General features: G+C 41.4%; 1 protein-coding gene across 8 annotated transcripts in view; it reads left to right on the top strand.

Moving 5' to 3' along the window:
• LOC149144912 (uncharacterized) overlaps nt 1–26,398 on the top strand; it is a 383,146-nt gene that overhangs the window by 115,869 nt on the left and 240,879 nt on the right. For 7 of the 8 annotated variants that reach the window (XR_016264644.1, XR_016264643.1, XR_016264642.1 and 4 more), the window contains exons 3-4: nt 10,330–10,468; nt 10,623–10,661. Coding sequence is in view for 3 of the 8 variants with exons in the window: in XM_089448996.1 (XP_089305122.1) it covers nt 10,330–10,468; nt 10,623–10,661 (178 nt within the window). In the remaining 5 variants the exon portion in view is untranslated. Of the gene's footprint in view, nt 1–10,329; nt 10,509–10,622; nt 10,662–26,398 lie in introns of all 8 variants that reach the window. The other variant, XM_089448997.1, reaches the window with a different exon arrangement.

Raw genomic sequence — 26,398 nt, 5'->3', positions numbered from 1 at the left:
AGTTTGGGTACCTCAAGGATCCCGCCCCTCATCGTGTGTAGTCTTCCCGACTACAGCTCGATGTCTCCCAACCTCTTCTCTAGAGGTACATGAGCACTCATGGCACAATCATCATCATCCTCTACCTCCTTTTACGCCTTCGCTGGTGCTGCCTTGGAGTCAGATGTCTCTCCCTTATTCTTCTTCCTTGGACATTGGTTAACATAATGGCCCAGTTTCCCATAATTGAAGCACTATATCTTGGAGAGGTCCTTTTTCTTCCGCTTCGTTTGCTTCCCCGCAGATGCCAGAGCTGCATCCTCTTCCTCCTCTTTCTTGACCCAGGCTCCTTTGCTGCTACTTCCCGTCTTGGTCAGTCGTCTGATCTCTTCTTGGCGAAGAGCTGCCCACAATTCTTCCCATCTTGGAAGATTCGCTCTGCCCAAAATGCTTTGGATGAATGTCTCCCACTCCTCAGAGATTGCGTTTAGGGCAGTCCTCACCATTAACTTTTGATCCAGCGTGGCCCCTATGGAAGTCAGTTGGTCCCGGATCTCCTGCAACTTGTCGAGGAAGTGATTTATCTGCTCCCCCTTCTGCATCTGGTACGACCGCAACTGATTCTCCAGTAGCATCTTCCTCTGCACAGAAGTGCCTTGATACAATGTCTTCAAGGTATCCCATATGTCCTTTGCCATCTCCTTCTCGACAATATGCTGGACCACATGATCCTTGACCCCATCAAGGATTAAGCATTTTGCCTTGGCCATCGCATCCTCATACCTTTCATTGTCAATTGGGTCGACTGGGATAACCACGGTTCTCAAGGCAAAGGCCTTGATGTGATGTCTATCTAGAACGTACAGGATCCTGGCCTTCCAGATGACAAAGTTGGACGTCTTGTCCAGCCTGTCCTGATCCCTCAGTCCATTCATTGCCATCTCTCTGCTCTTCTTTTCGACTCCTCTGAGTCTCTACTTCCCTCCTAGAAGTTCTCTACTAGACTCCCTCTGAGTCTCGATTTCCCTTCTGGAAATCCTCCTGCCAACCTTCGAATTGCACCTCTCCGATCTCCTATGCACTTGCAACACTAATCTGGATTTCTTGGCTAGAAATCCGCCTAGGTAGCGACTCCCTCTACCTTGGTTTTGCCCCGTTAGGTATTTCTCTGTCTTAGCAGCAACAACACCCCACCAGCTTCACTCCTCACAATCTGCCCACAGCTTCCTATGCCCTAGCAATTGAAGAACTGATCCTCTAGGCTCTGTGCAATCCTGGGAAGGCTGATTTTCTCCCTTGGCCAACTGTGTCAACCCTCTTGGTCTTTGTGTGGCTCTTCGGGAGCCTCTTCTACCTTCTTCTGCCTCTGCGCTGGCCTCTCTCTGGCTTGAACTGATGATGCAGGCCCTCTGCGTCAACCCTTCTTTGCTGCTTTCTGCCTAGGAACAACTTCTGTCACTCAGGACAGCTGTTTCTGTTGCAAATTCTTTGATTTAGTTGACGCCTTCAGCTCTCCTGTGATTTGCAACACTCTGATACCATGTTGAAATTTCTAAGTATTACCGGTTCAAAATTTTATCTATATTCTTTGGTTTATTTCGCCTACTTGTTTAATTACCAACAAGTTATTTAACCATATAAACACTGAAATAAACATAATACAGTCTCAACCATCTACAGATCAACAACTGAAAGAAATAGACAAACACACAAGGGACACCGTTATTTTTGGATAATCGTCCCCGGAAAAACCCAACTTGGGAAAACCGATGCAACAGTTCTGAGGGTTTTTATTATTAAGCAGCTTTTCTGAGTACACTGGGTGCCAAACTGGCTCACTCGACAGAGAAAAAATCTGGCAGTAATACCTCTCTTCGGAAGCAGACATTCTGAAACTCTGCCCCACGAAACCCTCTCCAGCACAATTTGAAGCACTGCGTCTGCCCTCCTGGCCTTTGCGTCAGCCTGAAATCCTCTGCGTCAACCCTCTGAGGCTCTGCGCAGCCTCTCTAACTCTCTGCATCACTCCTGCAGCCTCTGCGTGGATGATGCTGGCCCTTCTGGCCTCTGCGCAGTCACTGCTGGCCTCTGCGTGGCTCCCTCTGTCTCTGCCTTTGCCTCTCTGCCTTTGCGCTGGCCTTTCGACACTATCTCTGCCTCTCTGCCTCGTACTCACTGCCCCTCACTGCAACTCTGATCACTGATTTGATTTCTCTTAGCAAACCCCGCTCTAGAAAATCAAATGACTGATTACTCTGGTGTTTTCTCCAACTGACCCTCAAGCCTCCTCTTATACTTTTTCTGTTGAGTCTTCAACGACCGAGATTACATATCTAATCAATGACTAATATTAGATTTGGCTTGATCCATATCATTTAGAATCTTCTAACCCAGTTTTATATTAATACCCATTAATATTTTTATTTTCCTAAGTTTAGACTTAGGAACCCATTAAAAATATTAATTATTTTAATATATCCTTCAGCGGGAAGAATTTCCCCAAACTATTTTTGGGTCTTAGAGATCTCATATTCTTTAGCCTCTCCACCAATTTTCATGGCTAGAGCACATCCGATGCTACCCCAAATCAACAATGGATGGTTTGTGCCCTATGAAGAAGTCCTCGAAAGATGAAGACTCCATGACAAAAGAAATTGATGACATCGAAGAAGAGAGGAGTTCTTCAAGTAGCTGGTTGTTCCACATGAGGAGCTGCTGTAGGTCCTAGTTAAGAGGGAGCTTGAAAAGAAGTTTCCTACTTGGAAGAAACTTGGAAATTCCTAAGCCCAGAGGGAGCTTAGGTACATTCCTTTTTTTTGGTAGGAATGAGTACATTCCTTTGTTGGAATATGTCCTCCCTATTTGGTATTGAGAGATAGACATGTCATTCTGGTCTTCACGTGTGAAGAGAGAATGGAGGATTGGGTAATCATTTGGCATCCAATGCTCTTTGAGGATGAGATAGGGCATCCAACAGAAGAGTAGTCGTGGAGGACCGATATTCTTTGAGGGATGGGGAGTCCAAGATAAGAATAGTCCTCATGGAACACACCTTGAGTACCCAGGCAGTGATGTTCTGAGAGAGACAATGATGAGGGTGTCTATAAATCATTTGTCTCGCCAACATTGAGCTCAGAACTTGTGGAGATAAGGAGTTGTTTGTCAAGGCCTTGCTATTTAACAATGCTGGTTGATATGATGCTATACAAATGAGTTACCAATTCGAATTTTTCTTATGAGAAATTCTTCAGATTTAGAAAGTCCAAGTACCATTATGAATACCTCCTTAGTTAAGAGGGAGTGTTGAAAAGTGTAACTATGTTTGGTCTTCATAATAGCATGTAATTATGATTTTATGTAATGTGATGTAGAGAAGAAATATAAAATTATTGTATTGACTTGCTTCAAGGGCTTCATGAGCAAGAGATTTTGTTTTTGAGTCAAGACTCCCATTGAGAGTCTTTAGGAATTATTTGTCATCTAGTCATAAGATGATAGAGTCATTGTCATGTAATGAAGTCATGTTACACTTTGTAAAAGGTCAAATCTGTCTATGTAAAGTATCCTCCAAGACCTTGTCATTCATCCTCTTTAAGTCGGCCTACAACGATGGAAGAACATGCTAGAAGAAGTCAGCCTAATTCTTGAGATCATGTCAGCCTAAAGGACATGAGAAGAAGTGTATAGATAGCCACACTCGGCCTCACTTAGAGGCAAGAAACTCGACTTGCATTCGATTAAGTAGAAGTGCGAAGAAGAGGTCAAGAAGAAGAGCGAAGGAAGGGTTTTCTTTTGGGGCAGCGAAGGAGGATTCTTCTGAGCAACGAAGAAGGTTTCTTCTGGAGTAGCGAAGAAGGATTCTTCTGGGTGATCAAGATAGAGATCTAGAGACCGAGTTTCTCTAGAGGAGATCAATGAAAGCCTAGAGACCGAGACTCTCGAGAGGAAGTCGAGAAGCAGCAGTGTGAAGAATAGAGACCGAGTTTCGAGATCAAGAAGAGAGTCGAGAAAGGGAAGAGGCAGAGCATCAAGGTCCGTGACAAGGTTCTTGGGAGGATACTAGAGTCAAGGGTCTGTGTCATGGTCTTGGTACTCGTCAATTGAAGATCTAGAAGAAGAATTTTGATCGGGTTTTCCTCTCAAGAGGTGAGAGGTTTTGGCCTTGGATGACAAGTCTACATATTGTGTCACTTGTCTTTTATTGTGCATATTGGTAATTGTCTTAATGAAAAGAACACAATAATAACATAATGAAGAAAAGACTATAAGCTAAGAAGTAAAAGTATATCACAAGCAATTATCAAGCAGAGAAATCTTTTAACTATTCATGCCCTAGATTTCTCAACACAGACTAGATTCCTGACCAGGGCAATCTGTTTGGGTGGGAATAAGATGGACTAAAGCTTTCAGCCGGTCTAGGTACCATCAAGCTTACTTGCTAACCATCAACCCAGGGATCTAGGTGTGTATCCAAGGTCAGAGCTCCATGACCAATGCCACCCTCCCTCATTGGGATCTAGATGTCAATACATATGTCTACCAGATGTCATCCTAGGCACACACTCAATGCCTCAACACATCAAACCTCTATAACCTCAAGCATGCTTTTCAAAAAAACTCGAGAGATTTACCTGAATACTCACAACCCCTTAATCAGTAACAATCTTTCAAGTACTCATGAATAAACACAAACCTTTGGGGTCTTCTGACATCTAGATGTTGCCTCACAAATCATCATAGTAGGACTTCGAGGCTTTCCATACAAATCTTGACAAATCATTCAGCTTCCTTTTCTACTTCTCATGTATCAACCAAAACCAACTTTCCTTCTTTCAGCAACACCTCAATATTCATTCTCTAATTTCTTCTTCAAGGTATCCATTATGACTATAATATGCCCTCCATTTCAACTCAGAAGATATACTCTTTTCTTATTTAGGGAGATCAATTTCTTTTCTATGACATTGGAGAATCTTTCATGGCTTCCATCCTTCTTGATCTTCATCATTTATATGACTTCCTTTATCATGCTTTATTAGTCAAATCAACTTTACTTTTGAACATCTTCATCATCTTGAAGATTATGTACCCACAGAACTTAGATAGCAAGTACAACCAAATACATATAGAAGCATGAACTTAAATATATCAAAATCATACAATAATTGCATCATTAGACTTTAGACAACAAATACCTTGGTTAGGTTCACAAACAACAAGAGACACATACTTTTATACTTCAACTACTTTTGTTCGTGTAAGGTTATAACCCCTAGATCACATTAGTAACTCAATCAAGATATCGTTCTCATTATATCTAAGGCATAAATATTTCTTCCAAAGATATGACATATTCTACTATAATATATTGCAAACCCTAATTCAAACAAGTATAGTTCTACAATACATCTAATAACTTTAGAATTTCATTTTTTTTTTTTAGGTTGTGGTTCACGAACACCCTGGTCAACAGGTTGCGCTACATCCACGGAAAAATCTCGGCTGATCGACCCCGAAGGGAATCTAGCCCCGCGGCCCTCTAGCAAGGCCTGACCCCAAGGGCTTCGGGGAGATTGGACCCTGTGACCTCCCGATGGCGAAGCACTGATTTTGACCAACTGAGCTAACCCTTGAGGCTAACTTTAGAATTTCATTTATTAGACTTCTACTAGGATTTATTGCAAACCTTAGATTCCATACATGAGACACTAAGTCATGTATTAGACCTTGAAGGTTTAAAGGTGCATATCTAGCAACCATAGGGCTAGGAGATGAAATTACACTAACAGTAGGAGTTTGGACAACAAATGTCAAAGGCACTGAGACTGCTGTGATAACAGTCGATAAAATGGGATTATGGACACCCACAGAAGACAGAGGAGTGGTTGAAGAAAATAAAGATGGAATGAAATAAGGAAAGGTTGAAGACTTAGCCGCAACTACCTAGAGTTCCTGGACTTTTTGTTCTAATTTTTGAAAATGAGACCAAATCTCGAAATCTTGTGGTAATAGTTCTAATTTTGGGATGGCAGAACTAGGGGTAAAGGTCTTTAAATTTGTTGGATCAAGGACAGTGTCTGAAATATTACTTTCGGACTTAGATCTGAGTAAATTACTTTCAAATTTAATATCTAACAACAAATCCTCAAGAGCTTCAACCTTTGTAGGTAGAGAATAAGACCTTTCTAAGTGAATCGTACCTGATTCCTTTGGAGCTTTCTTCCTGAACAATTTTTCCGGGCTTGACAAAATTTGGGGTGGATTCAGATCAGGGTTCCTCCGAGTATGGACGCCTCTGTGAGCCAAAAATTCATCAATAAGAACACTTCAGATTATAGTGCGGAGTTGCTAGAGCAAACACCTTGCAACCAAACATATGTACAAATCTTTGTTTGCCCTTTGAGATCTGATTTTAAACAATAAAAGTGTTTTAGGAAAATATGCCTTTCGTTCCCTGACAACAGTGCCAAAATTGTTCTCTTAGAGAAAACCTTAGGTACGGGAAAAAATCTAAGGTAACCTCGAACCTCTTTGAGGTTGAAAGCTGACCCTTCAACTTGGAGAGGGATCTCTCCCTATACTCAACTACTCAAGGTTACTATAGTAGAAGGTTTGTAATTGAGTCCTATTGCCAGATTTATCAAAGAATGATTGAATTTGGTTGGATTGTGTGAAAATATTACCATTGGGAATGGACTCTGACCCAATCAGGCTTTATATAATTATGGTTTCAATGAGCAAAATACAAAAGCAGGGTAGTGATGATTCCTTTGACACTTTAAGGAATTTGGAAGAAAATGAAGGAAATTAGTGCAATGGTTAAGTGAACAACATTTAGTGAATGCATGAGAATAAAGAAAAATGAGCATAAACATATGAATCCCAATTTCAAACACTCAGTATTTCAGACATGAGGAAATATAAAATGGAGAAAAGACAAACAGGGAATCATAACACAAGAATTTTTGTAAACTGCTCATGAAGATTGTTTTCCATTAAGATCTACTCAATACTACACAAGGGATGATATATCTCAAATAAAATCCAACCCTTTCTTCTTCTATAGTCATTGCTTATATTGATAATACAATAACTGAAACAGGTTTGTAGTTCAAAATTAATTAGAGTGATCCAATAATAGCAGTATAAATCTCTTAGGTACATGCATATGAAAATATCTTTATTATCAAGTTTTTTCCAAATCAAAACAACTTGCTGAAAATGGGGCTGACAAAATGTATCATGGTTGTGCTCTGTAGATCAGGCCTTGTCATCCCTAAAAAACGGGCTTCTGTTGTAGCTCCTGCCTTATGAGATATCCCTGTTGCAAATCGCTGATAATGCTGCTGTCAACCTTTAGCTGCCGAAACTGATGTTTTTCGCTAACAGGCCGACTGTCAGCGTTTTCGTTCAAGTTGTTCTTCCGAAATACACTAACAATGACAATGTTAGTGTTTCTCTCCAAAATACGATGATACTGAAAATAAACGATTTTTGCAAAATGTGCCGATAAAGAAAATATCAACGATCTCCTATGCTTTCCCATGCTTATATGCTAACAACTGCTTGATAAAAAATTCACTCTGATAGTGAAAGATCAAAACTGAAAAAGATAGCTACCAGCCTCTCAGCTGAGGGTATTGGCTGCTTCCAGTAAAACGTCCACCTTATCCATCCTCTGCCTCTTGCTTTGTCTGGTTTCCATGGGGATTTTCTTCTTGGTTTCCTTTGTTTTCCTGGACCTCTTTGAACTTGTAGCTTTCCCTTTATTTATAATTAGGTCCTTTAGTGGAACATTGTCCACGTCTATGACCTCTTTGGCAAGGTCCGGGTTTTGCTTCAACTTTATCTTCAACCTCAATTTGTTTAAGGGCCTAGTGTGAGGTCTTTTACCCCTTTTGAACATTTCAAACAGGGAGGGTTCTTCTTCAGCTAGAACTTCTTCATCATGGGGTTTATGGTCAACCCTCTTTCCTTTGTTTTTCTTTGGTGGCTGGCTTTCTGCAAGGGAACCTTTAGTAGGTGTATTTTCAGCATGTGGGGAACTCACCGTAGGAGGGTCTTCAACAGATTGTATCATTCTCAGCTTATCACTTCTTCTAGAATAGACCTTGGGTATTTTAGGAACATAAAGGAGGGTTTGTCTTCTGGTTTGCACAATGGGGGTGCCCTGAGAGGAGGTTCTTTCCTGAGGGTTTTTGACTTGTTTGGTTCCCTTCTTCCTTCCTCGTTTAGACTTAGGGGGCTGGGGTTGAAACCCTCCCCAGAATAGGAAATGGATCCATGTTCTTCCAGCCTTTGCCAATTGATTTTCAATTAATAACTTAATTAAAGCTTTGTGATAGATGAAATGTGGAGATGGGTCCATTCTAGCCTGAACTCGAGCAGTCATGTGCTTGAGACTTGTCTTGCTAGATGAGCTAAGAAATGGAAATGGTATAAGTTTACCCGGTTAAAACGCCCTTCACATGTGAAATATGACTGGGTAATGTGTAGCAGCCCATGCCATTTGTCTTCCAACCAAGACCTCTGCACCCCTGCTTTCCAATTTCTTTCCTTGAAATCAACCTTTAGGAAGAATGAGACATCGATCCCAGCCAAGACATGGCTTCTAAAGACCTTTTCTCCATCTGTAGGCAGAGATGTGACCTCTGCAACTAGCTCCTCTGCCACATGGAACGAAATGCCTCCAACCTCCACACGTTGACTATCGAAGCCTTGAGCAAATGCTCAAGCAACCTTGTCATGGACATCAGTGCATCGTCGAATAAATTCCTCCCACCTAGCCTGTCGAAAATGTTGCTGAATATTAGGATAAATCTCTAAAAGATCAAGACCTTTTGGTTCGCTTTTGTTTAGCTTCCCGATTTCCCCATTATCTTTACAGTTTGGCGATTACGCAGATGAGAGACCGAGATTCGATCATGTATCTCCACCGAGTAGCTTGAACCGAACAACTTTCCAACGATAAAATTAACAAAACTTACAAATGAAATGGTGAAATTACTATGCAGGAAAAAACAATGATGTTTTAGGCAGAATAATTGATTGACAGGTGAAATAATGTTTTAACCCTTCGATAATTACAAAACCACATCATACCTCTTCGATGGCGGAAAACCTTCTTTTCAACACGTACCTTTCACTTTCAAATTTATCGTGGCATGACCGGGCAATTATTATTTCGTTGCTGATGTGGAACGTGTCAACGCATTTCAAAAATTGAAAATTCAAATTTCAAGTTTGGCGCTGATACTCCAATTATCAGCAAATAACCGATAACTCTGACACTCCCGTTGTCAGTGTATTCCTCGAATAATTTTCTGAACTCACAAAAGCGTTGCTAGTCCCACTATCAACATTTTTCTTATTTATTACAAATATTTCGCAGACACTATGATTGTCAGCATTTAAAATTTATCGAACTTAAATAAATGTGATAACACGATCAATGCAACCAACATCGAGGTACATAGAGGGCTTGGTCCTCTTAATTAAATGCTAGTTCCATATCCTCATACATGACAAACTCCAATGGAAACAATGCAATCCCCTCAATCTTGAAAACTAATAAGTCCGCTAGATTTTGAGTGGGATCCAAAATTCTACTTTCTCCATATGAAGTCCAATGAGTTCGGAACTACTCTCAAACATGCTGAGTCAATTAATGGCAATGTTAAAAATTTAAGTAAAAGGATGAAATTCAAAGATAAAGGAGAATGTCACTTTAACATTACCATTAATTGCATAGAATTAGTAGGGCCTGGACAAATTCACTTCCCAACACTTAGAATCCCTTCTAACATTGCTTAAATGCCCTTAGCTGCACTCTAAAACCTTTAAGAGCTCCAATCCTGTGACTGAATTGTGTGAAAAATGAGGCTATAAATCGATTTTAGCATGCTTTTTTCATTGGACACATGTTCGACACCAGACAAACTTGTGTCTTACAAACAGGACGCAAGTCAAACTTGTGTTGGACACGTGTCACCCACGTGTTGTGTCTGACACATGAAATGTGAAACACGAGGGGGGCAGGATGTGTCAATTTGTAAAAAAACATGTAAACATGCTGATGCAAGTACTTTGACGTGGGATTGTATACATGAGCCTAAGCTGTAAACACATATACATATACACAGCAATGTCCAAGTCATGTTTGATCTTGGACTAATATAGACATATTTTTAGGCTTTCTACATCATGAGAGTTAGATTGCTTATGCAAATTTTAACTCTAGTCTGAAATCAACGTCATGATTTATGGTTATTTTTAAGTTTGCCGCTTATGATTTATGTGAATTTTTAAGTTGGGCCTCAATTTTTCAGTTTGTTGTCACATTTCCCACAGGTTTTCAGAGCGAAATAGGAGAGATGTAGAAGAAAAGTCTGAGCAGTTGAGATCGATAAGTTGGCTAAGTGGTCTTGTAACAAGTTTCACTATGACATCTCCTATCGAGTTTGCCTTTGCATCACAGAGTATCTCCATTGTAAGAGCACTTGATTATTGCATCACAGAGTATCTCCATTGTAAGAGCACTTGATTATTCTGCTGTACTAACCTTTATTAATGCCAATGCCAGGCAACAATTTTTTCTTTTACATAGTAACATCTTATCTAGTCCTTTTCTAACTTTATTGCAGGCCAAATTGACGTCATATGCTATTTTTGCTGCCATAGTGGTAAGTACCCGCTTTGTTATATTTATGTTGAACAATTTTGACTAGGAGCCTATAGAAAGTTCTAGTGTATGTTGTACCTACGGCGAACTAATAATATTTATGTTTTAAACACTCTGTAAGGCACCTTAATCAATTTTTATAATGTTGTTTGGATCTTAACTATTGTTTTCTATAACTTGAAATTTCAGAAGGAAAGGCATTCCCATGAATTTGTAAATCTCCAACCTTTGACTTTTTGTAGGAGTTATCAAAATAATGCAAGGATACAAGTTACAACTTTGGATAAAATGTAACAGTTCATGCAGTATATATTTTTTCCAAACCATTTCTTAACATTGCAGATTTATTCCAATTGCGTACGTGAGTCCTACTTGACAGTCATGTCCTTCATGATGCAGAAATAGTTTCCCTCCTCTTTGGATCCCACTGCATATAACTAAATTGGAAAGGCATCAAATAGATGAAAGTTCATAACTCTATTGCCATACTCAATTTCACTGAAAATATTGAATCCAGCCCAAATAAAATCCTTACAAAAATGTAATTCTCTGCAATTTGCAAGATTCTCAACTTTTCTCAAGCATTAAGAAACACACCAAAGTTAGGCCCTATGAAAATTACATGGAAAGTAAATGTTCTTCAACCAATTGAATGAGATACTAAACTGTGCTCTAGAGTCTAGACTGGGAAATTGCGGGTCATAATTGATTGGGTATGGAATCAGAGTTGCGTCCTCAGACCTCAAACATCTAGTTTTAACTGAACTGAGAACATTTTTAACAACTTGAGGTATTGGTTTGCTGGACTGTCATCTAATGACAAGCTCACACACTTTTCAAAATGATATCTTAAGTTCATAACTTGGTGGGTCTACTCCCTACGATAATGCAGTTGATTGAGCTATTTCAAGGTGTGGGTCATTGTAATGATGAAACATTGGTTTCAAACTTTCATGATAATGCGGAGGTAATGGGCCTCAAGCTAATATGATCTTTGCAGATGAGGCCTGTTAAGCTAAGTCACTTGGTTCCTGTTGAATTTGGGTACAATGAAACTCAAAAAGGTTTGCCACTATCAAAAGATATGATGAAAATTGCCATTAGGTTTGATAAAGACAATTAAGCAAATTCCATTATAACTTTATACATTCAAACAAACAACAAATAAAAATAAGTTAACTTCAAATTTGATCAAAACATATGTTTGACAATAGTTTTTTTTTTTCTCTAGGAAAAAATGATAACCTTCATTTCAAGCAGAAGAAAAGTGACATTTTCATATGTGCACATGGCAGCTTGAAAATCTTGTTTGGTTAAGTAAACGGAGAGAGTTTTAAACTTAATGATGTAGGAGTACACAGATGTATTTGGGGAAATATTAGGTTTACCACTAAAATGAGATATTGGTTTCTTTATTAATTTGAAGCTTCGAGTTGCTCTAGTGTCTACGACTCCATACAGAATGTGAACACTCGAATTGAAGGAGCTGCAAATGCAATTAGAAGAATTATTAAAGAACGTGTATATATTCCCAAGTGTTTCACTTCGGGGAGCACTAGTACTCTCTGTAAAGAAGAAAGATGGGACTTTGTGGCTGTGCATTGGTTTTAGACTGCTGAACAAGGTAACTATGAGAAATAATATCCTCTACCAAGAATTGATTGCATTTTTGATCAATTGTGAGGAGAAAAGATCTTTTTGATGATAGATTTGAGGGTGGGCTACTATAAGATAAGGATAAAGGATGAAGACTCTTTAGAGAATTTTGAGTCAGCGCTCAAAAACTTGGCACTAAAGGTTGATGCAACTAAAAAAAATTTAAAAGCATCGAAAGCTACAATGAAAGAAAAATGTTAGATGCAAAAGATGGTTGGGACATTATTTAGCGTATGGGAAAAAACCTAGCATGAGCTCTGTTGGGATGGGGTCATTTGGGTCAATTTTTGGGTTAAGATAACCCAAGTTTTGCTACATTTTGTGTAAATAATGTAAAGTCTGCGTGATTTGTGGATGCGGAGCACGTAGATGGCTAGGAGTCAAAGGGGATTAGCCCCTTGTTTTATGTAAAGTTTGAGTTGGTTTTGAGATTCACCCATGGTCCAAGGACCATGGCATGGTATGAAAAAGACTATAAATAGGTGTGTCTTAGAGAGTCTAAGGCAGATTAATAGATAATTGATGATAAGGAAAGAAAAGTGACAACGAGGAGAAGTGGGTAAGATAGAAGAAAGGCTTTACAACTGAGTGTGCAAAGGCCTAGATAGAGTCCGCAGTTGAGTGCGCGGACCCCTGTAGCTGTGTGCGCAGGGTAGTTCTGAGTTTGTAACCTTGAATTGAAGATCAATAAAGATAGCTTCTGAAGAATTCTTGCATATTTCTGCTCTTTTTGTTAATGCCATATGCTATCAATGAATGATGTGTTTTATGAAATATTGATTGAATGTTGTGCAATTCTTTTGAATAAGTGTTAATGATGTACGCAATGCATGTTTAAGTACTTTCGCAAAGACCCTGATGAACTCTGTTATGTTTACTAATAACCTAAGTATATCTGCGCAAACACTAATTTAGGGTTGTTCTCTGATGCGTGTAAGTGCATAAATTGACTATTAAAGGTCCGCAAAGGTTGATCGTAGACTTTTGCGAGGGTTTGGACCCTGTTTTAACAGAGTTGTAGTAATGTGCCCTAAGAGTTTATCGATTTGCATGAAGGCAGATCTGAGGCGCTGAAAGACATCACACTAGTCTCTGGATGTAGAAACTTGGTTCTTGCATCCCCCTATATTGCTTTGGGTGAGACTGCAGCCTGTGCTACGCAGGTTGTTGCCGAAATGACCAGTAGTGTAGGGTTTCTTTCGTTGGCCCAACTAACTCTGAACTTGGGTCAGGACCCCCTAAGCCCACAAATGGTTTCGTTGCCGGGACCAGGATCTGCTTGAAAGAGATGTGTGATTTCGAATCATTGGAATCCGACCAAAAAAGAAATTGAAAAGTGGTTGGATCAGAAGATTCACGAGTTTGCGGTGCAAGAAACCATGAATCTGCGCCTATCGAAGGAAGTGTTGGAAAACACTGAGAGGGGGGGGGGTGAAGCAATATTCCTTAGCAATTAGCACTTTTAAATCTTTTCATAGCATTAGTTAATCTTCAATTATTATAAACGTTTATGCAGTAATAACAATAAATAAAAGAACCCAGGAGGCACAAAGATTTTAGGTGGAAAACCTCCTCCTGGTAAAAAACCACTGAACGCTTTTCTAAAAAATTCTTTAATCTTCAGCCCCAACTGAAATGAAAGCAACAACTTTCTTCTCCAGCTCCCACTGGATGGACGCTCCAATGCCCGAGATTCTTCAGTAGTCAATTGAACGAATGCCCCAACACCCAATGAGCTACAACTCACCCTGGAACCACCCTACCACCCTGAAGTTTTCACAGGCTTGAACCTGTTGGTGACTTCATGCACCAGCCTAGCACCAGCCTACCACCCTATAGAAGAATAAAAGAAGAATGGACTCCCGTACGAGGGAAAATGATCCACTTTACAATGATATAGAATGATGTAGAAGAAGAAGACACACTAGACCATAACCCCAACTATGACACAACCACCTAATGATGATCCTAGACCTCCCAACACTGCCTCTTCAACTCTTGGCAGATAGACACTTGTACAACTTTTACAAAGATGCTTTTACAATGACTCTGTACAATGATACTTTTACAATGTTTGTATGCAGTGCTGCCCACTTGAAGACTTCATGTGGTGAACTTCTTGCTGTTGTTTTGCACCTTGATTGCTGCTCTTGTCATGCTACCCTTTCTCATTCTTCAGAACATTAGATTATGCATTGAGTCTTCTCTTGATGAATATATAATACTTGCAAAAAGGCTTAAAGGAAATACCCATGACATGATAATAGCAAAACTTACCTCATCTTGTAGAGCATATGTTGGTGCTAAACAAAAACAACAAATTAGAATACAAAGAACCGAATGCAATTAAGAGATGAACATGCATATACAGAAGATACTTACCTGTAGCTTACCTCTGTTGCATCATTTTGCTGCACCTTGCTCTTTGTTTCCCTAGAAAGTTTGGTCCTTTGCACCCCTTGACAACACTTGATCTAGTTTTTCTTGCCTTCTAGGAGCACAATATTTAATCTGATGTATCTCTGCGATTTTAGATCCCCAACATGTGATCTTTGGTCCTGTAGAAGCCCTCTGAGTCTTCTTTCCAATGCCACAGGTTTGACCCGATTTAGACTCTTCAAGACAAAGTTATGCCCAATCTCTCACAATGACCTAATTATGGACTAGTTCAGTAGAGCGAACTTGTACGACGTGCCACGTGTCACTGTTTCCTCCTTCGGCTCTGAAATTGATACACAGAAAACTACAGTCCGTGCACTATCCGCCACTTTTTACAGAATTCCAATCCTCTTCTTAGAGAGAGAGTTATGACGATTTTCCCAAGGTCACTTCTTTGAGATGAAATTTGAGAGCTTGCAAAAAACCCTAACTTCCACAGATCATATCTCTGAAAATATAGCGAACCAAGATCTGAAATTCGGTCACGACGTTCATCAGGATTGCAAATCAAATGGGTTTTCATTTTAGAATCTAAGACTTCGCAGAAATGAAGTTATAGCGAAAATGCCACGATCGCTTCATTTGGAGGATATATGAGATTTCTTTTTATAGAGTTGAGAGGGGCTTCTATAGAGAATGTTGGAGGGATTTTAGGAGCTTAAAAAATTATTAATTATTGACTATTCAATGACCAAAACCAATTATGAGTGCCATTCCACAACCCCATAGGGTTTTAGCCCACTAACTTGGGTTACTAACTTCAAACATGAATATCTCTCAAACCGTGAAGAATTACTTGGCGTGCCATATATCAACGGAAACATCTCGACGAGTAGAATCCATCTAGAAGATCCTTGACTCAAAATAGAGTAAGTTGTCAAGTCAAAATTCCCTTGCAAGATCAGGGTAGCCCCTGGTGCTGCTTGGGTTGACATCAATGACAACCTCAGATCATCTTTAGATCAACAGAAGAGTGGTTGAACAGGTATCTGTATTCGAAGATACACGAGATCTTCTTCTGCACCTTCCCCATTGAATTGTATGAATGGTTGGCTAAATTGACAAATAGCCAAGGAAGGTGGAAGCTTGATAATCTGATAGTGTGGACTCCAGAATTAGTGCGACGGTTAGAAGCTTCTGAAAACAAGATAGCGTGGGTTGTCGATCATTGGCTCGATTGAATTATAAGAGGATTTGTTACAGAATTTGCAGTTGATACCTTAGTCAGCTACAGGGAAGCGGAGCGAAGATTTTTCAAAGGACCGCGAGGTAAGTACTTATGATCTTTGAATACGTGGATTAAAATGTTGTTATGTGAAAAATGGGTGATGCCATTACCTTGATGTTCGGAGCTACGCGAAGTGGACGATTCTTTAGAAATCGCGAAGGATCAGGACCAGAGTATAGTCCATTGATTGGACCTCCTTTAAGTGACGACAAAGGGGCGGAACGGACTACACCACGAAGCGCTGTTCAACTAATCACTCAGGGGATTCCTCGAGTAAATCATCCTTCCACTCCGCCACCACCTCCACCTCCACCTCCACCGCATACACCTTTGCCCACACCTCCACCTCCACCACCACCATCCAACATGGCGAACGCAATGAAGCTACCGATTTTCAAGGGCATAGGGAGTGAAGATACAGAGCAGTTTTGGTTTGTTGCGAATGCTGTGTGGACAACGCAACATATTACTGATGACAATATAAAGAAGGCACAGTTGGTTACTGCTCTGCAGGATCACGCGCTAACTTGGTATATTAAGTATTGTTTTGATAATCCTCTTGCATCGCTAGCAGAGACTAAGGCAACTTTAAACAAGGAGTTTAGTAAGCCTAAGTCTGACTCGCAGTCAATAATCAGATTCAAAGAAATCATGATGAGGGTCGATGAGACGCCTTGGGAATTAGATCAAAGGTTGAAGTGTCAGATTCGAGAAGCTAACATGCAGCTCATAAATAGTCAGCATCGCGAATGGTTTATAGCTTCGCTTCTGCCCCACCTGAGAATTGCTCTGTCACAACAGAAGATAGGAACACAGGAAGAAGCCTTGGAAATCGCGATGAGGTTACATGCATCACCTATTCAGGATGCGACCTTGGGAGTACAATAGATCCACTCTCAGTTACAAAGCCTACACCTAGAATTACAGAGTTTGAAGAAAGACAAGGAGACTAAACCAAAAGTGCACGTGGAAGTCTGGTGTTTGAAGTGCAAGGGCCAAGGCACGATAAAGATCACTGCCCAGTGTACGTGAATTATATTACAGGAGGGGGACCAATTCCCCTAAAGCCAGAAGCCTCAGCAGGGCCGAGCATGAGGACTGCACTATGGTGTGCTATTTGTCAGGTTGTTGGGCAACATGCGACGAATAATTGCCATTTACTTCAAAAGTTCATCCAGACACCTCAGCAGTTGTTCTGTAACTTCTGCAAATCGGTGGGCCACAATGAGTGCCACTGTCAAAGCTATGAGTTGATGATGGAAAGAACACCTACATACTGGATGCAAGCAGAAACTCGGCCTCCAGAGAAGGGCGCTGGAGGGGTGCGTAGAGGTTATCAGGGACGAGGACAAGTCCGAGGAGGAGGAGGCACTGGAAGAGGCTGAGGTCAGATTATATGTTACAACTATGGACAGCCAGGGCACTATGCACGAGAATGCCAGAATCAGACGCGCCCGTCATGTCAATACTGCAGCCAGTTTGACCATACTATAGAAGAGTGCTCGGTGCTGATAGCTAAAATGCAAGAGAAGAAAGCGCAGCCTCAGCAACCTATGCAAAACTTACAGATGATGAGAGCTGAGCCCCGCGAGGAGGATCAAAGCGTGAATATAGTGTTGAGGAGTGGAATAACGACTGGCGATGATAAAGGTAAACAACCTGAAGAGGATGGATGGGTTCGCAAAGCGCCAGAGAAAGAAGTTGGTTTTGATCTGGAGCGCGCTAAGGAAACTTTTATGGAAGCCAAGAAGAGCTTTGCTGAGGCCTCCACCTCAGGAAGCCAAAACAAGGTGCAAGAAACCAGCGCGCCTGCAGAGGTTGATCCCTTTGTCCTCACTACGTTTTTGGAAACCTGCATAAAACTGCTACGTGATAGAAAAGTTGTGGAAGGCCTGCAGGAATTAATAAACAAATGCGCCAGCAAAGAGAAGGTCCTTGATGGACACCGGGTGGTTAGAAAAATTGGCAAACATAAGGCAAGAACGGGGCGCGAGATGAGGCTCACCACGCAGATAGGTGATTATGAGATGGACCATGTCAGTGTTGCGGGGGAGCGCCCCCCCCCCTCGCTCCCGCTCCCGATCCGCGCTCCGGGCGGGAGCGACTCGGGAGCGGGTCGGGAGCGCGCTCCCTAAAAAAAATTTCGCTCCCTGCCTTTTCGGGAGCGTTTTGCCTTTTTTGCATTTTTTTTTTGTAGTAATGTTCGAAATGCAATTTTTTTTGAAAGAAACGAATAGTTTTTGAGTGGGGCAACTTAATGATCAAGTCTAGGCCCTAGTATTGATATGCTATTCATGGTAATGTTAAATTCTTAAAGTAAAAGTGACATTTTATTTAATTTTCATTTTCATCCTTTTACTTAAATTTTTAACATTACCATGAAATGACTCAGGATGTTTGAGAGTGGTTTCGTCCTCATTGGATTTCATATGGAGAAAGTAGAATTTTAGATTTCATTCAAAATCCAGCAGACTTATCAGTTTTTCAGGATTTCAGGATTAGGGGATTGCAATGTTTCCATTGAATTTTGTCATGTATTAGGGTATGGAACTCATATTTAATCAAGAGTACCAATCCCTCTATGTACCTTGATGTTAGTGACATTGGTTGTCGAACTCCTCTATCATGACCCTTCTAAAAATGTACGCATCACTCAAACAAAATCTTGACTTGACATGCTATGCTTTTTCTATCTTATGTTAATGCTTAGAGGGTGATATTAATGACAAAGATCCCTATACAGATACAAAGGTAATGACAAAGATACCTCTGGATATTAATGCTTGGAGGGTGATATTAATGACAAAGATCCTGATTTTGCAACAAGACTAAAAAATTAGACATTTCTCGTGGTGGCAAGAGGCCCAAGCATAAGAAATAGATAATAGATTTACTTCTCTTTTCTAGTTTCTAGTAGCTTTTATAACTATTGACTCTTTCATATTTATTATGATATTTTTTTAAACAATATATGACAATTTAAGTTTGAAGTTGGCAATTATAACTCATTAGTAATGAATTATGAATATGATGCTTCATGAAAGTTGAAAGTTGTTTCATTTCATTTCATTTTATAACATTTCATTTCATGTTAGATATTATTTGTTGTAATGGTTACACTTAGCTTACAAGTACAACTTTGGTGATCAATGATGATAAATGTTATATATTGAATTTTGAAAGCTTGAAACTTTAAGATTGATGAATCATGAGACTCAATATGTTGTATGTTACTATGTTACTAACTTGCGGACGTGGTTGATGAAGATTATAACTTCTAGATGATTGTTGTTATATGGTTCAATCTATGCTTTTTTATGTTTTTTATATCTAATTCATCATTCTACATGTTTTTGTTGACATATATGTATCAAAAATTAAAAAATATAAAAAATATATATATTTTTAAAAAATTGCTCCGGGATTCGCTCCCAAACCGGGAGCTTCTGAAAATGGTCGCTCCCGCTCCCGCTTCCGCTCCCGCTCCCCGCTTCCGCTCCCGCTCCCAAGTAACATTGGACCATGTCATCTTGGATTTGGGGTCTGATGCTAATGTTTTGCCAAAACAAACATGGGAAAGAATGGGGAGACCTGTGCTGCAGTGGTCTCCGATTCAGCTCAGAATGGCGAACCAACAGAAAATCATCCCATGGGACGATTATATGGAGTAACAATCGATATAGAAGGTGTGAGCACGATGGATGACTTTGAGGTTATAAAGATCGTCGATGATAGTAACCCATACGCCGCACTCCTGGGGGTTGACTGGGCCATTGACATGAATGGGGTCATCAATTTGAGGAAGAGGACAATGTCGTTTGAAAGGAAATCACTTCGGGTTGTAGTACTGTTGGACCTTGCAGAAGGGGCGCACTATACTAAACCAGTCCGCGATTATGAAGAAAGTGAGGATGAACTAGATCAAATCTACAAAATAACAGCGCAAGATCAGGACTGGATCAATCCGACGGCGGATGGACGGATTGCATGGGACCGAGAGAGTTCCTGCACCTCAGATTCAGACAAAGAGTTGGAGCATTGGCAGAATCGCTTGCATGAAGTATCCACACTGCGATGCAATATGATGACAAAGTCGCTACGCTGTGTTTCGTCGAAGGTAAGGAAACTACCCTATTATGATGGTTTAACTAATGTAGATCTGTTTTTGGATGAATTTGAGCGCGAAGTCCCTGAGGATCACCGCTTCCAAGCTTTAGAATTGGCACTGCACGCTACATTCACACGATGGTGGGGTACGCATAAGGATAGTTTTGTTGGATGGCAAGATTACAAAAGAATGATGAGGTTACGGTTTGGGCATCCTAATACTAGATTGATTGAGAAATATAACGGAAGGGATGATCTGCGTGATCACCTAGAAAAATGGACTAAAGCATGGGGAGCAGAGCCGCAGCCAGAGTGGGTACACATATTTTGCCATACTTTGGACACAATTCCCAAGAACTGGTATCTGGAAACGGAGCTCAGCCATGGCACCATAGACTGGGATATATTGAGGGAAGGGTTCTTATTGACCTTCAGCTTTGTATACGGCTTCGCAAGCATCGATGAAGCTCTACAAGAAAATTAAGGCGGTCATCTTCAAAACGCCGACAGAACCTATGGAATGGACCCAACTAGATTGGAACACCCAGTTGCGCCATGTGCTTGAATGCTATAATGTGACAGCTGGAGAAGAAGATGAAGATCTAAGAAACATTAATATTCCAGAGGCAGAAGGGCATCACGATGTTGAAGGCCCACAAATAGACAACCTGGACATCATCGCGCCGTTTAAAACAAAGCAAGTGAACATTGGCACTGAAGCAGAACCGAAGTTCGTGAAAATTGGAGATTATTGGGACGATGCTACCGTGGATAAAGTTGCTGAGTTAATCCACGAATACCAGGATCTCTTCCTTACTAAGTTTTCGGATTTGAAGGGCATAGTTGGTGATTTGGGCGTTATGAAGATCACTTTGAAGCCAGACGCGAAGCCTATTAAGTAGAGGTCGTATCGCCTTAATCCTAAATACAAGGAAAAGGTGCGCCAAGAGCTAGATAAAATGCTGGAGGCAGGCATCATAGAACCAACTGAGGAATCTGATTGGGTGATCCCGATGGTGGTCCAGGAGAATAAGCAAAAGGGTGAAATAAGGATTTGCGTAGATCTAAGCTTAATGATGCGTGTGTCCATGACCCATTCCCAACGCCGTTTATAGATGAAGTGTTAGACAATGTTAAAGGGAAGGAGGCCTATTCCTTTACCGATGGGTTTTCTGGGTATCATCAGATTAAGATCGCACCCGAGGATAGGAGCAAAACGACTTTCGTGACAGAATGGGGTTGTTTTCAGTACACTGTGATGCCGTTTGGGCTTAAGAATGCACCTGCGATATTCTCCCGCGTAGTCATAGCAACGTTCAAGGAGTTCATTCATAAGTTCTTAGAAGTATACTTTGATGACTGGATGGTGTTTGGATTAGTAAAGTGCCATGTAGCAAGTCTGCGCCTGATGTTGGATACGTGTCGCAGATACCAGATTCGCTGAATTTGAAGAAATGCATATTCTGTGTTCCCTTTGGGATCTTGCTGGGTCACGTGGTGTGCAAGAAAGGATTGATGGTGGACCCTGCAAAGATTGCAGTGATTGTGAATTTGGAGGCCCCAAGGAATGTTAAGCAGCTGCGCGCGACGCTGGGACATACAGGATATTATAGAAAATTTATCAAAGCTTATGCTCAAATTACTGCGCCCATGGAGAAACTGTTGAAGAAGGACGCAACATTCTGTTGGGACGAAGAATGTCAGCGCAACTTAGATGTATTGAAAGAAAAGATGGTCACTGCGTCGATTTTGGTATTCCCTGATTGGAAAAAGGAGTTTCACGTACATGTGGATGCCTCTTGCATTACGTTGGGTGCAGTGCTAACACAGGCCGATGAAGGAGAAATGGACCATCTTATAACCTTCACGAGTAGGAAGTTATCGAAGGCCGAAAAGAACTATTCAACGACTGAGCGTGAAGGATTGGCCATGGTGTACACGCTGCAGAAATTTAGGCGTTATTTGTTAGAAGGGCATTTCAAGATGTACACAGATCATTCTGCCTTGAAATACCTAGTCAATAAGCTTGCGTTGGGACTCGGGAGGGAAGATCTGCAGATGGTTGCTACTCTTCCAAGAGTATGACCTTGAAGTAATTGTGAAGCCAGGGAGGTTAAATGTAGGACCTGACCATCTGTCACGGATCGAAACAGGCGAGGAGCCCAATAATTTGGAGGAAGGGTTGCCAGGTATGTAGCTTTTTGCGGCGCGCATAGCAGATAATCACTTTGCAGATATTATTCACTTTTTTTCTATGAGGATGGCACTGGAAGGATATACAAGTTAGCGAAAGAAGGAATTAGTAGTACGTGCAGTGGATTTTTCAGTTATTGCGGGACATTTGTATAAGATGGGTGCTAATGAAATACTGCGAACATATGTACCAGATTTTGAGCGGGATGACATTCTCGTTGAAGCTCATGGGGGAGCTGCGAGAGGTCATTATGCAGGCAAAGCAACTACGCAAAAGATTTTGCGTGCAGGTCTATGGTGGCCAACGCTGCACAAGGATTCCAAGGCGTATTGTAAGGCATGTGATGTGTGTCAAAGAATTGGCAGACTATCGCGAAGGGATGAATTGCCATTACATCCTCAAGTATCTTTGTAGCCATTTGAGAAATGGGAAATTTATTTCGTTGGGCCAATTCAGTCCCCGGGAAAGAAAACAGGTGTGCGCTATATCATCACGTGACAGAATATTTAACCAGATGGGTGGAAGCACAGCCGGTTAAGGATTGTACAGGGGCTACGACAGCAAAGTTTTTGTTTGAGTATGTCTTAACCAGATTTGGCTGCTCGAAAGTGTTGATGAGTGACAAGGGTACGCACTTTTTGAATGAAACGATCAACGTGTTGACTGAAGAATTCCAGGTCTACCATCAGAAGAGTACACTGTATCACCTGCAGGCCAATGGAATTGTTGAAGCCTTTAATAAGATTTTGGAGAACACGCTGACGAAGATCTGCAACGCGCAGTGGAATGACTGGGATGTGCGCGTACCTGTAGTACTATGGGCTTATAGGACTACTTGTAAGAAGCTAACAGGGAAAACGTCGTTCAGATTAGTATATGGGGTCGAAGCTGTAATGCTGATGGAGTACATTGTGCCTAGTTTGCGCATAGCAGCCCTGACAGGTATGGCAGATCGCGAGGCCTTGGAGGAATGGCTCGCGCAGCTGATGGAGCTCGAAGAAGATCGATTTTTGGCAGGATTCCATCAACAAGTACAGAAGGAATGCGAAAAAGCATGGCATGATTGCCACATCAAGCTTCGCACGTTCAAGGTAAACGATCTTGTCCTGTTATATGATAGTAAATTCACTAAATTTCTGGGTAAATTCTAGATGCATTGGTTAGGGCCATATATTGTCAAAGAAATTACAAATGGAGGCGCAGTTCAGCTCGCGAAGCTGAATGGGGAACCCTTCCCGGGAAGAGTGAATGGGAGCAGGTTGAAGTTGTATACAAGAGATCTTGCACAATGACTATATGGTAGCAGGATAGTCTTAGTGCTCCAGGCAGTTGCAAGGGAGCGCAGGACTATAAACTACATTGCCCAATTTGGAGGACAACGCAACGTGTAGGCTACTCAGGGAATGACGAAGAGGAAACCTATAAAGCTGCGCTATGGAGGAAGGTGTCGCGCAGCACAACAGGGAAGTGACTGTTGAAGTCAATATTCATGATTTGACGGCCAGAAGACGGTTAAGTGGGGAGGGATGGTGACGTTTAAGGCAAAAATCTTTGAAGATTTTCCACCAAAATATCATTTATTGTTAGAATTTTGGGGGGAACAATCGTATTTGAATTCAAAACTCCCTATAAATTACGCGTGCAGGTCCAACAGGGAACACTTTGCGCTCTTAGAATTGTTAGTGAAATTCGTTGTCTGTTGCCTATGAACTGATCGGCTTGGGAAGCTTTAGTCGCGAGCTCCGTGTTTGCTAATATGTCTGAGCTAAACTAGAAATTTATTCTTGACAACATGCTTGCACCAAGTCTTGCTGAAACTATGAGTACTGGCGATATTGCCTCTGAGACAGCTGCCCCGGAAGTTGTAAGTATGGAAGCTCCAACTACTGTGCCTACGGCGTTGAGGTCGCCTAGGTCGAAGCCTACCCCTACCAGAGAAACCCAACCAGCCAAATCAAAGAAGGATAAGCAGAAGAAGTCGGTGCCGGTCCGCGCTTCCCCAAGAAAGCATACCGAAACACAAAAGCAGAAGAAAGATAAGAAGCTGGAGAAGGTAGTGGACTTGGAGGCGGAAGAAGCCCAGGGAATAGAGGATATAGACGCTGAAGGAGCGGAGCCCATAATAAGGCTCCCTGAGTATATCCCTCCGCGGAGGAAAAAGCCAAGGTCACGAAGGACTCAGATTCTGAGAAGTTAACCATATCCATGCCCTTGCTACCTGAGCAGGTCCTGTTTGAAGGTTTGCGGCTCACGAGGATCCCGCTGTTGAAAATGGAGGATTGGGACCTCGCAGATCATGCTAGGTTTCCACACTTGGCGATGGATAAGTATATGTGAAGGGTCTATTATGCAGAATCAGGTGTTACAACACTGGAAACGGAGGAATGGGTCCACGGTGTCGAGCACTCAGGGTTACTCAATCTGCTATGGGTGCCCCACTATCACCGCACCCCCATTAATACAATATGTGTGCGCCAGCTGCTCACATTAGTGCACGATGGGTGTTTATGGCTAGGAGGGCCTATCCCCATTACAGATATGCTCATTCACAAAATCACGCACCTACCTTATAAGGGCGCGAACCTGACTAAGGAGTTTTGCAGAAAGACTAGGGAGAAAGACCTCGCAGAAAGAATGAAGAGGGATTACAGCCTCGTGAAGAAGTCGCGAGGGTATTCAATGTTGATTTGGGGTAGCATCGGATGTGCTTTAGCCATGAAAATTGGTGGAGAGGCTAAAGCACATGAGATATCCAAGACCCAGAAATGGTTTGGATAGATTGTACTTGGTTCAGGAGATATTAAAATAATTAATATTTTTAATGGAGTTCCTAAGTCTAAACTTAGGAAAAATAAAATATTAATGGGTATCTAAGTCAACGGATTCGTCCTAAACCCCCTGCGAATCCGACACGATTCGGTCCGGATTTGTGTCGAAATCACAGGACACATCGTGTCCGAGGGCGTGTCGCGATTTTAGGACACGTGTCTGGAAGAATAAAATATTAATGGGTAATAGGGTATTAATATAAAACTGGGTTAGAAGGTTCCAAAAGTCATGGATCAGGCCAAATCTAATCTTAGGTATTGATTAGAGATTTAATCTCGGCCATTGAAGGATCAACAGGAAAAGTATAAGAAGAGGCTTGAGCGTCAGCTGGAGAACACACGAAAGTGATCAGTCATTCGATTTGCTAGAGTGGGGTTGCTAAGCAAAGTCGAATCAGTGATCAGCAGCGAGGGGTAGTGAGCACTGGACAGAGAGGCAGAGACAGTGCCAAGAGACCAACGCAGAGGTAGAGAGCAATAAGTAGCAACCAAAGTAGGCCACGCAGAGCCCAACAGAGACAGCGCAGAGCCCTGAGGGACTGCGTCATCCAAGCATAGCGTAGCTGGTGTGACGTAGAGGGTCCCAGAGGCCGTGCAGTGCCTCAGAGGGCTGACGCAGAGGGGTTTGGGGCTGATGCAGAGGCTAGAAGGGCCAGCGCAGAGATTCAAAGTCGCTGGATAGGGTTTCGTGGGATAGGTTTTCTAAATAATTGTTTCCGAATAGAGAGGTATTGCTGCTAGTTATTTTTCTCTGTCAGGTGAGCTAGTTTGGCACCCAATTGTACTCAAGGAAATACTGCATAATAATAAACCCTCAGAATAGCTGCAACGGTTTTCCCGCATTGGGTTTTTCCGAGGACATTTGTCCAAAAATAACGGTGTCACTTGTGTGTTTGTTTTCTTTCAGCTGATGATCTGTAGATGTTGAGACTGTATTGTGGTTATGTTAATTTTAGGTATGTTCTATGCTTAGAGCAATTTATTTCAATTTTCACAGTTAGCTCAATATCTTTTCCAGATTAGCAATCACATCAGCATTAAAGTAAACTGCAGATAGAACATAAACATAAATCACAGAAGACAAGCCAAGAGAAGAGGACACAAGATGTGGCGCTAGCCAGGGACAAACCCTAATGTGGGGAAACCCTTGATCAATTCTTCTTATATGTTCTTCAATAGTTCAGTAGAGAGAGAGAGAGATAGTACATTTACAGTAAAAGTCAACACTTTGACTTATCTAGATAAGAGCATAGATCATTTCTAAGAAGATGATACATGAGATCAGT

Source organism: Pinus tabuliformis, chromosome X (assembly GCF_031772625.1).
Source record: "Pinus tabuliformis cultivar Carrire ecotype Pingquan chromosome X, CPIR1, whole genome shotgun sequence".
NCBI lineage: Eukaryota > Viridiplantae > Streptophyta > Pinopsida > Pinales > Pinaceae > Pinus > Pinus tabuliformis.
The sequence above is the reverse complement of the archived record's forward strand: the minus strand, read 5'-3'. Positions and strand labels throughout refer to the sequence as shown.